We start from the raw sequence: 13,753 nt of genomic DNA, 5'->3' as shown, positions 1-13,753 counted from the left end.
AACCTTATAACAGTTCAAAGCAACGGAGATTTGGTCACAAATGTAAAGAACTAGAAGTGAAGGTACAGAAAGATATGAAGCAACAGAGCTTTATATCAAATTAACCTTTATATCCATTGTCTCAGATCTGCGCCAAGATGGATCAACAGTAGAAACTAACAAAGTTGACAATTGCCTGGGTGTATACCCTTCATCGGTAACAACTTCAGGCAAATTGAGCTGAGATGATAAACAAACACGAAGAAATTTCAAAGCCTGCTTTCGATAAAAAGCATCTATGCCAACATTTTTATGAATAACAGCTGCTACTGCAAGATTGATGAATCTGTCCAATGGCACCAAAAATGGGGTTGAAGGCTCAAATGTAAGAATTAACCGAAGACCATGTTCTGGATTCTCTTTGCACTCAAGTGCAAGGGGCTCTTTGAGAAATCGTCTGTTACGACCACCTAACTTCCCAAGGAGTTGCAATGCTTTCCCACCCCAAGGATAGGGAGCAGGCCTCAAGTGAGACCATAATGCTAAAATAACCTCTGACATCACATTGGCCATGCTTGGTTCCAGGAAATCGGGATTCAAACTATCTACCCAAAACTCAAGTGTTCTTAAACCTAAACTGATGAGGTCATCGCTTCCTTTAAGGCATAATACAAGAGGCTTCATAAGACGGGATAGGTATGGCAACAGAGAGCTTAAACGTGCTGGCAAAGTTAAGCAAAGCTCCAACAAAAGGTCCTTCATATCTTCTCCTGTTGGACCTTCAAGCATTATTAGCAACATATTTAGACAGGGTTGCAACATAGGAATCAAGTCACGGAGTAAGAGTTCGAACTTGCATCCTGCAAGTGCTCTGAACATTGTCCGCAGTAATTGCATATAACCAAGAGGTTTTTCAACTTCAGTGGCATTTTTCATGCAAACTTCCATGATAACGGGCACATGAGGTTGCAAAATACGTTCAAAATCTGTAGGTGTTTTAGCAACAGCCCCAAATATACACCGGAATAGATGCAAAACTAATTTTGCTGCAGGTGAATCTGGATTCTTCAAAGCATCAAGTTTGCTGCCTACAAGGAAATTAACCAAAACATCTGCAAATGGTCGGTATACTTTTGGAATTTGAAGAAGGGTGGAAAAAATCTGAACCAGTTGAGTGTTGCTAATCATGCACTCAAAAAGCTCAGGCATACACAATGAGAACATGTCCATTAGATCTCGAGGCTCCATAATGGCCAAAATTTGGGAGAAGAGCTGAAGCATTTCTTTCTCCTCTTCCTTCTCCTTGAACAGAGCTAGGCAATGCACACCACCTTTCAAGACACCAGATGCTTTCCAAAGCTGTTAGGAAGTCAAAATTCAGATGAAGTTATAATGCAAAGAACCAAAGTAGAATAAATTATCTCATGCACATCACCTCTTCTTCTCTCATCCCTTTGAAGGCCTGAGGAGCTGGCAAATTAGATGATGGTGAAACAAGAGCTTGTGGGTGTGTTCCATGAGTTGAAGGAGAAACCTTAACATTAAAAGCATGATCCAAGACAATGAGATGAATCCTATACCAAGGAAACTAGCAGATAGAGAATATCAAACCTGATTGCGGGGCAAATGGGCATGTGTGATGGTCCAAATAATTGTCTTCATCCCTAAAAGTGAATCCAGCCAATACCAGTTAACTTAAAGAGAGGAAAGTAGTAAAAATGGAGAATATAATTGAATCTTACTTTAGTAGATCCAGAAATTATTGTTCATCACTATTTGATGTTAATAAGACCATAGATGAGTGAAAAAATCAAGCAGGATCACTTACCCATAACCAAGGTCTTAATCAGATTTTTACAATCATTAACTTCCTTAGAATGCTCCACAGGGACCTGCAAATTCAGAACTGCCTGCAGCCAGAAAATATCTTGACATTAGAGGGAAAATCCCCAGAAATAACAGTCTCTGGGCAACTAATATATATGCATCCAGTTTTCACAATGAAAGCTGCCTAATATGAGGGACAATCAACACATACTTCAGGAAGACAAACAGAAAATAGCAGGAGCTCGGGCTTCAATTTCACATCCCAAAGGATATGTATTGTTAGCACCCACAAACAAAAATAAACCAAGCAAGTAGAACACAAACTAACCACCAGAGCCTTGTAGCTCAGATGACACCCACTTAACATCTCAAGTTCCATCCCGGCTAATTACAACCCCCAGTTGCAGGGATACCAAAAAGAAAAAACCACAAAATAATCAATCCTATGTGGGATAGTAAATTAGCACAAGTGTTCCACAAAAGAATCACACAAGTGTAAATTATACACACTTATGGTAAGCAATAATATTATCAAAGACGTTATAAACCTGAACTCCTAGCCGACATGCAATGAAGGAAGAAAACTTATACATTTCAGGACTACCTTTTAATTGACCAGCTATTAGAGGTGTAAAGGGTTAGGAAGAAAAAAATATTGAATAATTCTTATATATTTGTTGAAATAAAAGTTGTTATATATATACATATAAGCATATTGTAACTATTGCTGATGGATCGACATATAATATTGTGGTTTTGGGGACCACAAAACTAACATCATCTATTACTCTGTCATTTATATTAAGTTTACCTAAGCTCGCCTTCAATCTTATATCTGTAAATAAGTTTACTAAAGATTTGAATTGTTATATTATATTTTTTCCTGATCACTGTGTTCTTTAAAATCTTATGACGAAGCAGATTATTGGTAAAGAAAATATATCAGGTTGTTTTTGCATTTTTGATACTTGGGTACTTCGATCAGTTACCTGCTTTAGTATTATCTTTCCATTTGAAGCACATTGTCAATTGAAACATTCATCTCTACCTGTGTTGAAGAAGGTATGTCCTTAGTTTTATGATGTACCCTCACTGGATTATGAGTCGTATAAGTTTGTAAAGCATCATCGTAGTTCATCGGGTTCAAGGGTCAATAAACGAGTAAAGTCTGCTTTTAAGTTAGTTCATTTTAATGTTTGGGGTGCCTGCCTTGTTCTGTCCAAAATTGGGTTCACGTATTTCGTTACTTTTGTGAACGATTTTTTTTCGAATGACTTGAATATATTTTATGAAGAATTGTTCTAAATTATTTTCTTACTTTTGTGCTTTCTGTGCTGAAGTCAAGATACGATTCAATATTTCGGTACATGTATTGAGAAGTGATAATGTTAAGAAATATATGTCAGATTCATTTCAGAACTATATGACGCAATGCAGGATCCTTCATCAATTCTCATGTGTTGATACACCATCTTAAAATGGGGTCGCTGAGATAAAGAACAGACATTTACTTAAAATAACTCAAGCCATCTTGTTCCAAACACAAGTCTCTAAGCAATTTTGGGCTGATGCCATTTCTACAGTTTGTTTCTTGATTAATCGTAGGACATCTATAGTGCTTGATGGAGATGTTTGTTATAGTCTTCTTTTTCCAAATAAGCCTTTGTTCCCGATGCAATTTAAGATATTTGGTAGCACCTGTTATGTTTGAGATGTGCGACCTACTGTGACAAAATTGGACCCAAATGCATTGAAGTGTGTAGTTTTGGGATATTCGCGAATTCAAAAAGAATACAAGTACTACTCTCCATATCTCAATAAGTATTTGGTATCAACTGATGTGGTTTTTTCAAGGAATATATTGTTCTTCTCCTCATCATTCAAGTCTACAAATCAGGATGTGGACGACGAGTAGCTCATCTATAGTTTTACATCAGGTGCCTTTACTGAACAAATAGATAAAAGTGTTTTTCCAGATGATATGCTTGCAGCTCCACTTGAACAAGTTGATGATAGTGTTCGTGTGCCTCTGACCCAAGTAGCATCACCAATTGTTCATGTTTATTTTAGAAGACACAAACTAATGATACATGTTCTGCATCAGATCTGTCATCATCTGATTCTGCCTCACAGGATCTTGATCTTTCTATTGGTTTCTGTAAAGGTAAACATCAGTGCACCATCCCTACGCCAACTTATTGCATTGCTAATTTTATATCATATGACCATCTGTCTTCCTCATCGAGTGCTTTAATTACTTATATAGATTTAACCTCTATACACAGGACAGTTAAGGAGACTTTGAATCACTCTAGTTGGCGTAATGCTATGCTTGAGGAGATAAATGCTCATGATGATAATCATACTTGAAATTTGGTAGATTTACCCAAAGGAAAAAAGATGGTAGGGTGCAAATCAGTATTTGCAATCAAAGTGAATTAAGATGATTCTATAGCAAGACTTAAAACTTGATTGGTAGTGAAAGACTATGCTCAGTCTTATGGGGTGGACTATTCTGATACATTTTTTTCAGTGAGCAGGTTTACCTCTATCCGTTTATTTATATCTATTGCAGTGTCTCGAGATTAACCCTTACAGCAGCTGAATATTAAAAATGCATTTATTCACGGTGATATCTCAGAAGAAGTGTATATGAAGCAATCACTTAGGTTTGTTGTTCAGGGGGAGTATAGAAAAATTTGTCGTTTAAAGAAATCTTTGTATGGTCTGAAGCAGAGTTTCCGTGCATGGTTTAGCAAGGTTAGTGAAGTAGTATGTGAGTTCGAATTGAAGAAGAGTACGTGTGATCATTCAGCCTTTTATAGACAATCAATAGCTGATATTATATTTCTTGTTGTTTTTGTTGATAATATTGTGATTACTGGAGATGACCGTGTAGGAATATCTTCTCTCAAGTCATTCTTGCCTACCAAGTTTGATATCAAAGATTTGGGATAGTTAAAATACTTTTTTGGAGTTGAAGTAACAAGAAGTAAGGAAGGGATTCTGTTATCTCAGAGAAAGTATGTACTTGATCTACTTGCAGAAATGGGAAAGTTGGGAGTTAAGTCATGCAATACACCAATGGTACCAAATATACATCTTACAAAAGATGATGGTGATCCCCTTGATAACCCAGAAAAATACAGGCGACTAGTTGAGAAATTGAATTATCTCATTATGACTCGTCCACATATAGCATAGTCTATCAGTGTTGTTAGTCAATTTATGCCAGTATCTACAGTCAAATATTGACAGACTTTGGAACAGATTTTGTGTTGCTTGAAAGGTGTCCTGGGGCTCGACATAGTGTTTAGAAATTATGAGTATATTCACATCGAATATTTTACAGATGCTGATGGGGCTGGATCTAAGATTGATAGGAGGTGTACTATAGGATGTTGTGTTTTTGTTGGTGGAAATCTCATATAATGGAAAAGTAAGAAGTAAATAGTTGTATCTCACTCAAGCGCAGAGTTCAAATATAAAGGTATGGTACAGTTCACATACGAAATCTTATAGATACATCATCTGTTAGATGAAGTGGGTTTAAAGTCCACATCTTTTGGAAAACTCTGGTGCGATAATCAAGTTGCCCTTTATATTGTCTCAAATCCTGTGTATCATGAGAGAAACAAACATATCGAGGTTGATTGTCACTTTATCCGAGAAAAAATTTAGGAAAACTTTATATCTACTGGTTATATGAAGACAAGAGAACAATTTGGTGATATATTCATAAAACCTCTAAATGGAACACGGATTGAGTATTTTTGGAACAAGTTGGGCATGATTAATATTTATACTCCAACTTGAGGGGGAGTGTTACAATATTATAAAATATTCTCTATACATAAAAATATAACTATCTTTTCAAATATGTAAGCATAATTAGGAAGAAAATAATTAGAGTAATTTTTGTTTGTTACCATATAAAATGTGTTTTGTGTTATTAAAATTAGAAAAAATATTAGGATTACCTGTCGTGTGATCTGTAACACCAAAATCAATCACCTATTTGTTTGAGGAAGAGATAAGATATTTTTCCTCTGATTCGGCAAAAGTAAAAAATTTATTTAAAAATTCTCGATACTGAGTGAATTTAGTATACTTTTCAGTTGAAATCATAAGAATTCTCTCAGATGATGAGCTAGCAGTAGCAGCAACAATATTAGCAGTCTGTGTCATTCGATTAAAATTCTGCAATTCTTACAATATCGTTTTATATGCCCTTATTCAAAGCAGTAATAGCAGACTATATTATCATCCATTTCAATTCAGGAACTAAAAATATATCACTCATAATACCCAAACCTCAACAGTCAGAGATACCCAGAAAACACTACAAACATATCAGAAAAATTTGAGAAAACATAATATTTCTTCACGCACAGCTGTCAACAATCCTACTAGAATCTAACTACCAACCATTGGAGTTCACGCACCACAACACAAGCCACCGCCAGAATACCGCGTGATGCCGCCGAAAATCACCAAAATGCCTCCTTTTAGCTGAAAATCACCATAGACCCCACCGGACAACCGAAATCCAAAAGGGGCTCGCGAAAACACCTCGAATCACATCGGAAAACTTGAAAAAAAAAAACTTGTTGCGTGATCTACTTCACGGCAGTTTTCTATTCTCCGGCCTTCTGGTTTTGTGCACAGAACCGGCTGACTAAGCTCCTTGGTAGCTTCTGTCCTCAAACGGGAAAGCAAAACGCATCGAAATACCCTCCTCCGGCAAACCCGACGCACACAGCCTCAAACTGCCGCGTAAACCGCCGACTCAGCTTCTCCGGCGTACACCACCGTGCTGGCCACACTCTGAACTGGCCAAAGATTGCTGGTCGATTTCCTCCGGCGCCGGGAATGGATTGTTCAATCTTTAATTTAGTCTGATAAAATTTGACCCCTAAAACCCTAACCTTAACCCTATCTCTGATACCACGTAAAGGGTTATGAAAGAAAAAATACTGAATAATTCTTTTATATTTATTGAAATGAAAGTTGCAATATATATATATGTAGATGGATTCATATATGCTAACCAACATAAATTATCCAAATTATTATGTATAGAGAATATTTTATTATATTCTAACAAGAGAAAATAGAATCCAGGCTTTATGTCATCGTGAATTCAAAGTGTTTTTGGAATGGGACACAGATTTTATCTCTTGATCTTTTCTATATCAAGAAGCAAGGAGCTGTAATTAATGGGCATTTTACATGGAATAATAATTAGATAAAGCTGGATGTGCCTTGTAAAGCTATTCACGAGATGGCTTTTCTTTTTAAGTGCATGCCATTTATTGAAAGAAATCAAAAAGGAAACAAAGAAGCCACTAAAAAATTACTAACTCAACCTAATAGTTCAGTTTTTGGATTATCTGGTTTGAAAAATAATGTACACACACACAGAAGAGTTTCAGTGAAGGAAGCTGATTAAATATAAATGGCTTCACATTTTCAGTTCCTAAGTATCAGAGAGATCTGTCCATCATTGTGAGCTTTTGAACTGTAAATAAACTTGGCCTTGCATACTCAGGTGGCATCCCCTTGGGATTCTTGTTAAATATTTTCTTTAGGCTATTAAAGAAGTAAAACTACCTGAACAGGGAGTTCAAGCTTCGATCTCAAGGTTGCACGATCCTTTCCCTCCTCACCCTCCTCCAAGAGCTATCTCCAAAGAACCCATCGACCACAAGAAAAAGAGAATTATTCAATTAACAAACTGAATCCAAAAGGCAGCAATAGTAGAAGAGAGGTTCATTTATTCTTGAAAGTCAGAGTAAGCATCTAAACAAGCCAGAATATAAAGTGAAATAATAATTCTTTATCCCAGAAAAAAAATTCCTCCTATCCAATCATAACCCAAACATATAAAATGATTACAGTGAAACAGAAAACTATCAACATGAGGTACCTGCATAAACAGACATGCATATGGAACTCCAAAAAATCACTTAAAACAAAAAGAAAAGGTTAATTAAGATTACTTGTAAATAGAATGAGTTATTCATAATAAGAAGTTAATAGATGTCCGAAAATTCATTCCTCTGAAAAGGCTAAGTGATAAGATCAAACATAACAATCAGGCACTGAAGGAAAAGTAGGTACCAAAACAACCACCACTTAGAAGTTGCAATGCAATCATAGATTACCTGAGGAATTGTACGCTTGAAAGTACTAAATTTTCCAACAAAGGCATCCAAAATTCGGCCCTACAGTTAAATTTAGAACTCAAGGAGAATATTGAATATCTTGTCGAAATTATATCAGTTTAAAAAAAAAACCAAGAAAGCTGTTAGGAGAAGGTAATACCAAAAGAATTCGTGCTTCATCCATCGATGGCTGGTCAACACCTTTCTCAAAAATTGGCTCTACCTAGATGCAATAGAACCAAATCCATATACCTATGTCAGATCAAGACTATATCAAACCAAAATATTAGTATCTAACTTATGTAAGCCTAAAATTAGAGAAGATTTAGCATATCCACCAGATTCAACATCAGTCGGGCACAAGTTGTATGAATTCCAAGAGACAACGAAGCATCATGCATATTGCTTGAGAATAGGTAAATAATCCGTGATAACTGCACCACAACAAAATAAGTTTGTCAGAGGGAGGGAAAAAAAAGCAATCAATGAAATTCCCATGGAGGAGAAAACACAAAAAGTGGTAAATTTTGATGGATTAATTAATGCACTTCATATCTTAATTTGCAAATTGTAAAAAGGAGCTTATCAAACGAAAGAAACATTCCCGACAGAAAATGCTAACAACTTAAGTTATAGAACACAAACAAAACACAAACAAGTTGTAAAACCTGCTCAAACTAAGTAACAGGTAGAAGTGAAAACAAAACACCATCAAAGAAATTACAAACAACCAACAACTAAAACAACAAAAAAGGTCAGTTAGGAAAACCTGGGGCAAGGAGAGATCCCCCCTGACATGGTGAACAATCTCTGCCAGCAGACTATAAGCCAATGGTCTTAATGTCTCGAAGCATGCTCGCCCAGTTCCAACTAGAACCCTTGAATTGAATAACAAGAAAAATAGCATGAACAAGAAAATTTCTCCTTGAATAGTCAGAAAATGCAAGATATTTAAAATACATATATGTTTGTAGGAATATCCAGATAGTGAAAATATCAAGAATTAAACTACTAATGATTAGCAATACATTCACTCAAGGAACACTAGCACTTAGTTAGAATTCCAAGCCCCTTATGTAATTTGTGCATTACTGACAACCTGCATTTATGTGGAGTAACCTAAGCCATCAGCAGGCAGGTTGGAGAAACAGGCATTCAAAGGAAAAAAACGTTAAAAAATTAAATAGTAGAAGACAGCCCCTGGTCCATCTGTCAAGCAAAATAACAAAAAGTACTTTGCTCTATTTGATTAAATTTTGATTGAAAGGAAGAGGACAATGAAGCTGAAATAACTTACCCAGAATATCTTTTAAAGGACTATATGGTATAATTGAATTGAATAAGCCCTATGGAATAAATCTTCAGCCACTTGTTAACCTTCAGGCACTTTCTCATTCAACGTTCATTCAGTTACTCTTTTATCCACAAATGCAATATAAGCATTAGATTTGGCAATAATGATATCCTCCAGCACACCGAAACTAGCTGTCACCTCACTAGTACTAGGTGATGTAACAATTGATTGATAGAATAGCTTTTTATTTGATTTACTGATATGATCCCGGATAAACCTAAACAAGTCCCGACGAAAGAGTCCCGCAAGAAGTAGGAATCCCATGATAATCAGGATTCCCGCGGGATGACACCCGCAAGCACCCGGCACACCATGCCCCGCGCGTGCGCATACATAGCAGCGGGCACAACACCCGCGCACAGACGCAACTCAAGAAATGCTCGCGCCCATGGGAGGGGGGTTTTACCTGCTGGATAGAAGGAGCTTGCCCCTACAAGGATTCCCACGAGTCCTCCTTGAAGAGGGCCCTGTTTGACGGCCCAAAAGTGTCTCCTCTTCCGGTTCAAGCCCATATCCACCCAAGAAGGCCAAAGAAATCCATCCCAATGAAAGCCAAGACAAGATTCAAGGGATCTTGGTCTTAACTCCAAGAGGCCGATCCAAAATCCAATTAAATGGCCCAACCCGAGTGCTCATGGGAGGTCTAAGGGAAGTTCGGCCTTTGGAGACCCAAGAGAAGTCCAAGATAAGTCCTAGAGCCCAAGGGGACCCGCAGCATGAGCTGCACATGCAGACATGTGCCACCAGCACATGTGGCCGCGCGGCTAAGGCACTATCCAATTTAATTTTTGAAGTCTTTTAATTATTATTTTAATTAAATTTTAGATTAAGTTAACTTAAGTATCTGATTTAAACTAGGGTTTGATTTTAAATAGAATTACCCAGGAAAGCCTATATAAAAGGCTCACCCGTAGGTTATAAACACAATTCAAATCAGATTAATAAAATTTCATATTATTTTCACATTAACTTCTGCTAATTGTGAGTGTTCATTAAGTGAAGTTGCTTCGACCGTCTTATTGAGTTGGGGAATCAAATCAACTTATTGGGTAAGTTGTAGCATCTTTTCTTATTTTTCAATTACTTGGTTTGCATTCACAGGTTGAGTGTGGGTCAACTAGAGAGAGTTTAATTAGGAATTTAAGTCTTCTGCATGTTGATGTTATATGCAGAGCTTTTGATCACAAAATTGTCCTGGATTCCACATCATTTACAATCATATGAAGTGGAATATATTTTAGCCATTAGCATCAAACTTAAACTTCCCTCCTACATCCGCACTCCTCAAGAAGCACATACTAAAATAAGAAGTAAAAATTCATTGGTAGCATACTCAATCAAATGCGTAATTTTATTGCCTATCGTGGATCCCATACTACCCCCCATAAACTAAAAATAAAGGGACTGCCCCTCAAAGACGATAGAAATTTACAAGAGAGGACCAATCAAAATATCTATAAGATCTCCTAAATCATCTCTATCACAAAAAGAGTAACCTCGTTTCTAGCCCCATCAAAAGAGACCAAATGTCCTTAAAAACTCTTCTACTCTGTCTAAAGAAGCCATAAAATACCAAATGGAGTAAGGCTATGCAACTATTTACTTCCCAAACTTTAATAAGTGGTATGCAAATATGTTACCTTTCTTCCAAAAGTGTGTCAATCAATGGAAATAAACCCCTCTTAAAATCAGTCCCAAGGACGTGTTTCAAGGATACTAACAGTTCCTGCATTATAACATTACCAAATAAAAACCAGAACTAAAAGTTGCTCATTAAGAGAAACAACTCCAATCTTAACATTTTCACCTTTCTAATGGATACAGAGTCTGAACAAGTAACAAGCAAATTCACAATGCTTTTGCATATGCTTTCTTCATGTGGCCTGATGTAATCAGCACAACTCTTCAACAAATATGTCAAAAAAGATACTGTCTGAAATAATAGACAAAGAAATCAGTAAACAATTATTTCAGATGTTAACAAAACAACTATATTGGATGTTAACAAAACAAGCATTAACGGTCTCACAGCCCGATTTGATTATTCTTTTCAGATGCAAACATAACATAAAACCTTATCCATATCTTCATTATTATTGGTTTTCTAGATCTGCACCAACCTTTCAATAGGACACATTCCCGTGATATCTTAACCTCTTCTACGCACCTCTTACAGCTTTCTTATAAGCAAAAAATGACTTATTTTACACTTTAATCAGCCAAGACGAAATTTAAGAATTTGATTTAGCAACTATTCAGGCCCACTTATGAAAAGAAACAGAGAAAAAATGCCTCTGCCAGGCTTATGACTTCATATCATCATATTCGAATTAAACCATTAACCTCTCCTTAAGCATTCATAGTCGAAGTTTTGTATCTCCATGAGATTCCAAGATACATTTCTATTCTCAAATGACTTCATATAGGAAAGAGCTCCTTGCCACCATAGCAGGGAACACAAGATCTTTCACCAATGATTAAATATTAAGCAAATACTCTAAAGATAGCATATATATATAGGTAATGATTGAGCCCATAAAACAAACCCGCTCCCACACCAAAATCCACAACAATATTATTTCAAAAAAGTGAAGGTAGATAGTTGGACATGCATATTCAGACGAAAGTAGATCCCAGGCTAAAACCAATGTCGATATTCAATAACTCAAGCCTCAGTCATATCCTAAACTGTCGAAGATATAATTACAACAAGTGACAGCATAAGAATCACTTACTTTAACCTGTGCACCTTTCAGCTCAATAAATTGGGTCTTCAAATGGGGGGGAACCTTTTCGGGACCCGGGACAGAAATAGCAGCGACCATTAAAGGCAACAAGTGAGGAATATTAGTCTGAACAAGACGCCCGTATAATTGGAATAGAAACATGACTACAAGAGGACTCTCAGTTACTATCTTGAATGATCGGGTACTCGGGTTAAGTTGCCCAGACCCAGCATACGTAGTACCAGCAAGGGCTTGATCAGAAGAAGTATCCATGGGCTTAACATCTTCCCCACCAGCCGCCGCATTTTCAAAGAAATGGCTAACAGTCAACCTGAAGTTCTGGTAAATCTTGCACACGAAGTCTAGGAAAGGCTGTACCTCAGTCTCTAACGTCGGCCTGAAATTCCTTAGTAGGTCAAAAATTATGCGAATACAAATCAAGCCATTTTCTTCATTATCCGTGGTGAGTACTTGCATTGCAACCTTCAAGAGATCCTGAACAAAAGGACGAAGAACCTCACTATGAGGGAGACGATTGAGAATCTCCACCACGATATTCCGCAACTTGTGCTCCGGACTATCAGTGAACTGAGGTTTTGTAATTTGTAAAAGAACTACCGAGAACGCCTGGAAATAACATCTTAAAAAATTCAAGTACTCGGCAGTGTGGGCAATCTCGAGACTGTCCCTAACCTCCATTGCCATTTGTAGCCTCGTCTGAATAGCTGTTCCAAGATGCAGCAGATAAAAACGAATCACAAACAAATTACAAACCAAAAAACTATGTTCTAAGCCTCATGTATTAGCTACGAAGTTTATGGAAACCAAAATAAACCAAAAATGAGCTCAACCAAATTCTCTTTCAATTTTCCCTCATGAAATCAGCAAATACACAGAGATATAACCAGAAATAAAAGAAGGAGATAGTACAGATATCGGGCTCAATGAGATGACGAGAATGAACGTCGAAATTCGCAATTGGACTCATCTCGTATAACTTCACAGCAAGAGGCCTCCACCTTTTCTTTACAAGTAACTTAACGAAAAACCCTAGCAAGTTTGTTCTCTAGGGTTTCAAAGCAGCAAAAAGTTCTCGCGGGGACTTCCGTAACCTCCTCGTCCTCGTCTTCACCTCCTTTCCGTTAGTCAACTTCAATTTATCTTGTTTTGCGGGAATCATTTGGGGGAAAACATCTTAGGGTTTCAGACTTAAGTCATGGTGTTGATCATGAAACCGACCTGGTTCCTGTAGGTCCCTCTCATTGATGTTTCTCTTCCATTTTCTCATGCCCCTAGGACTGAGAAGTGAAACTTGCAACGGCCGATACTCGAGTTTTATAGGCGCAAAACTAACACAGAGAGAGAGAGAGAGGGGGGGGGAGAGAGAGGGAGAGAGAGAGAAAAAAAACAAAAGATCTTTTACACAGTAGAGGAGGGGGTGGGGGGTGCGTGTGGTTAATCATCTAATAAAAATCTCTAAATTAATTTATTTATTTAATAGTAGAAGACTCCTGACCCGTCGTCTCTCTTCAGAATGTAATTTATCCGATTATAACGTTGTTGAAAAACAGTGGGCCCCATCCACTGGCGCAGAATCCGGCCCGGTTCCTTACGCCTCTTTACATGTTAAACTAGCGACAGGAGAATTCGGTTCGGTTTGAAATTTAGCCTTGTCTGCAATCGGGTCGGGTCGGGTCGGG

General features: G+C 37.2%; 1 protein-coding gene across 2 annotated transcripts in view; it reads right to left on the bottom strand.

The window, feature by feature from the left end:
- The window catches only part of LOC110822194 (Phosphatidylinositol 3- and 4-kinase family protein with FAT domain-containing protein), a 30,497-nt gene extending 17,016 nt beyond the window's left edge, over positions 1-13,481 (bottom strand). The window contains exons 1-13 of one of the 2 annotated variants that reach the window (XM_088217421.1): positions 12,984-13,481; positions 12,063-12,778; positions 11,135-11,260; positions 10,968-11,053; positions 8,743-8,851; positions 8,312-8,407; positions 8,134-8,196; positions 7,974-8,033; positions 7,420-7,488; positions 1,808-1,889; positions 1,591-1,643; positions 1,415-1,513; positions 106-1,338 (exon numbers count right to left, since the gene is read on the bottom strand). In XM_088217421.1, coding sequence (XP_088073547.1) covers positions 106-1,338; positions 1,415-1,513; positions 1,591-1,643; positions 1,808-1,889; positions 7,420-7,488; positions 7,974-8,033; positions 8,134-8,196; positions 8,312-8,407; positions 8,743-8,851; positions 10,968-11,053; positions 11,135-11,260; positions 12,063-12,778; positions 12,984-13,041 — 2,850 coding nt within the window. In that variant the 5' untranslated portion in view covers positions 13,042-13,481. The remainder of the gene's footprint in view (positions 1-105; positions 1,339-1,414; positions 1,514-1,590; positions 1,644-1,807; positions 1,890-7,419; positions 7,489-7,973; positions 8,034-8,133; positions 8,197-8,311; positions 8,408-8,742; positions 8,852-10,967; positions 11,054-11,134; positions 11,261-12,062; positions 12,779-12,983) is intronic. The other variant, XM_088217422.1, reaches the window with a different exon arrangement.
- Positions 13,482-13,753: the final 272 nt, after the last annotated feature.

The sequence above is a fragment of the Carica papaya genome, chromosome 4, assembly GCF_054855325.1.
Source record: "Carica papaya isolate Zhongbai chromosome 4, ASM5485532v1, whole genome shotgun sequence".
Taxonomy (NCBI): domain Eukaryota; kingdom Viridiplantae; phylum Streptophyta; class Magnoliopsida; order Brassicales; family Caricaceae; genus Carica; species Carica papaya.
This window is presented reverse-complemented; position numbering and strand designations above follow the sequence as displayed.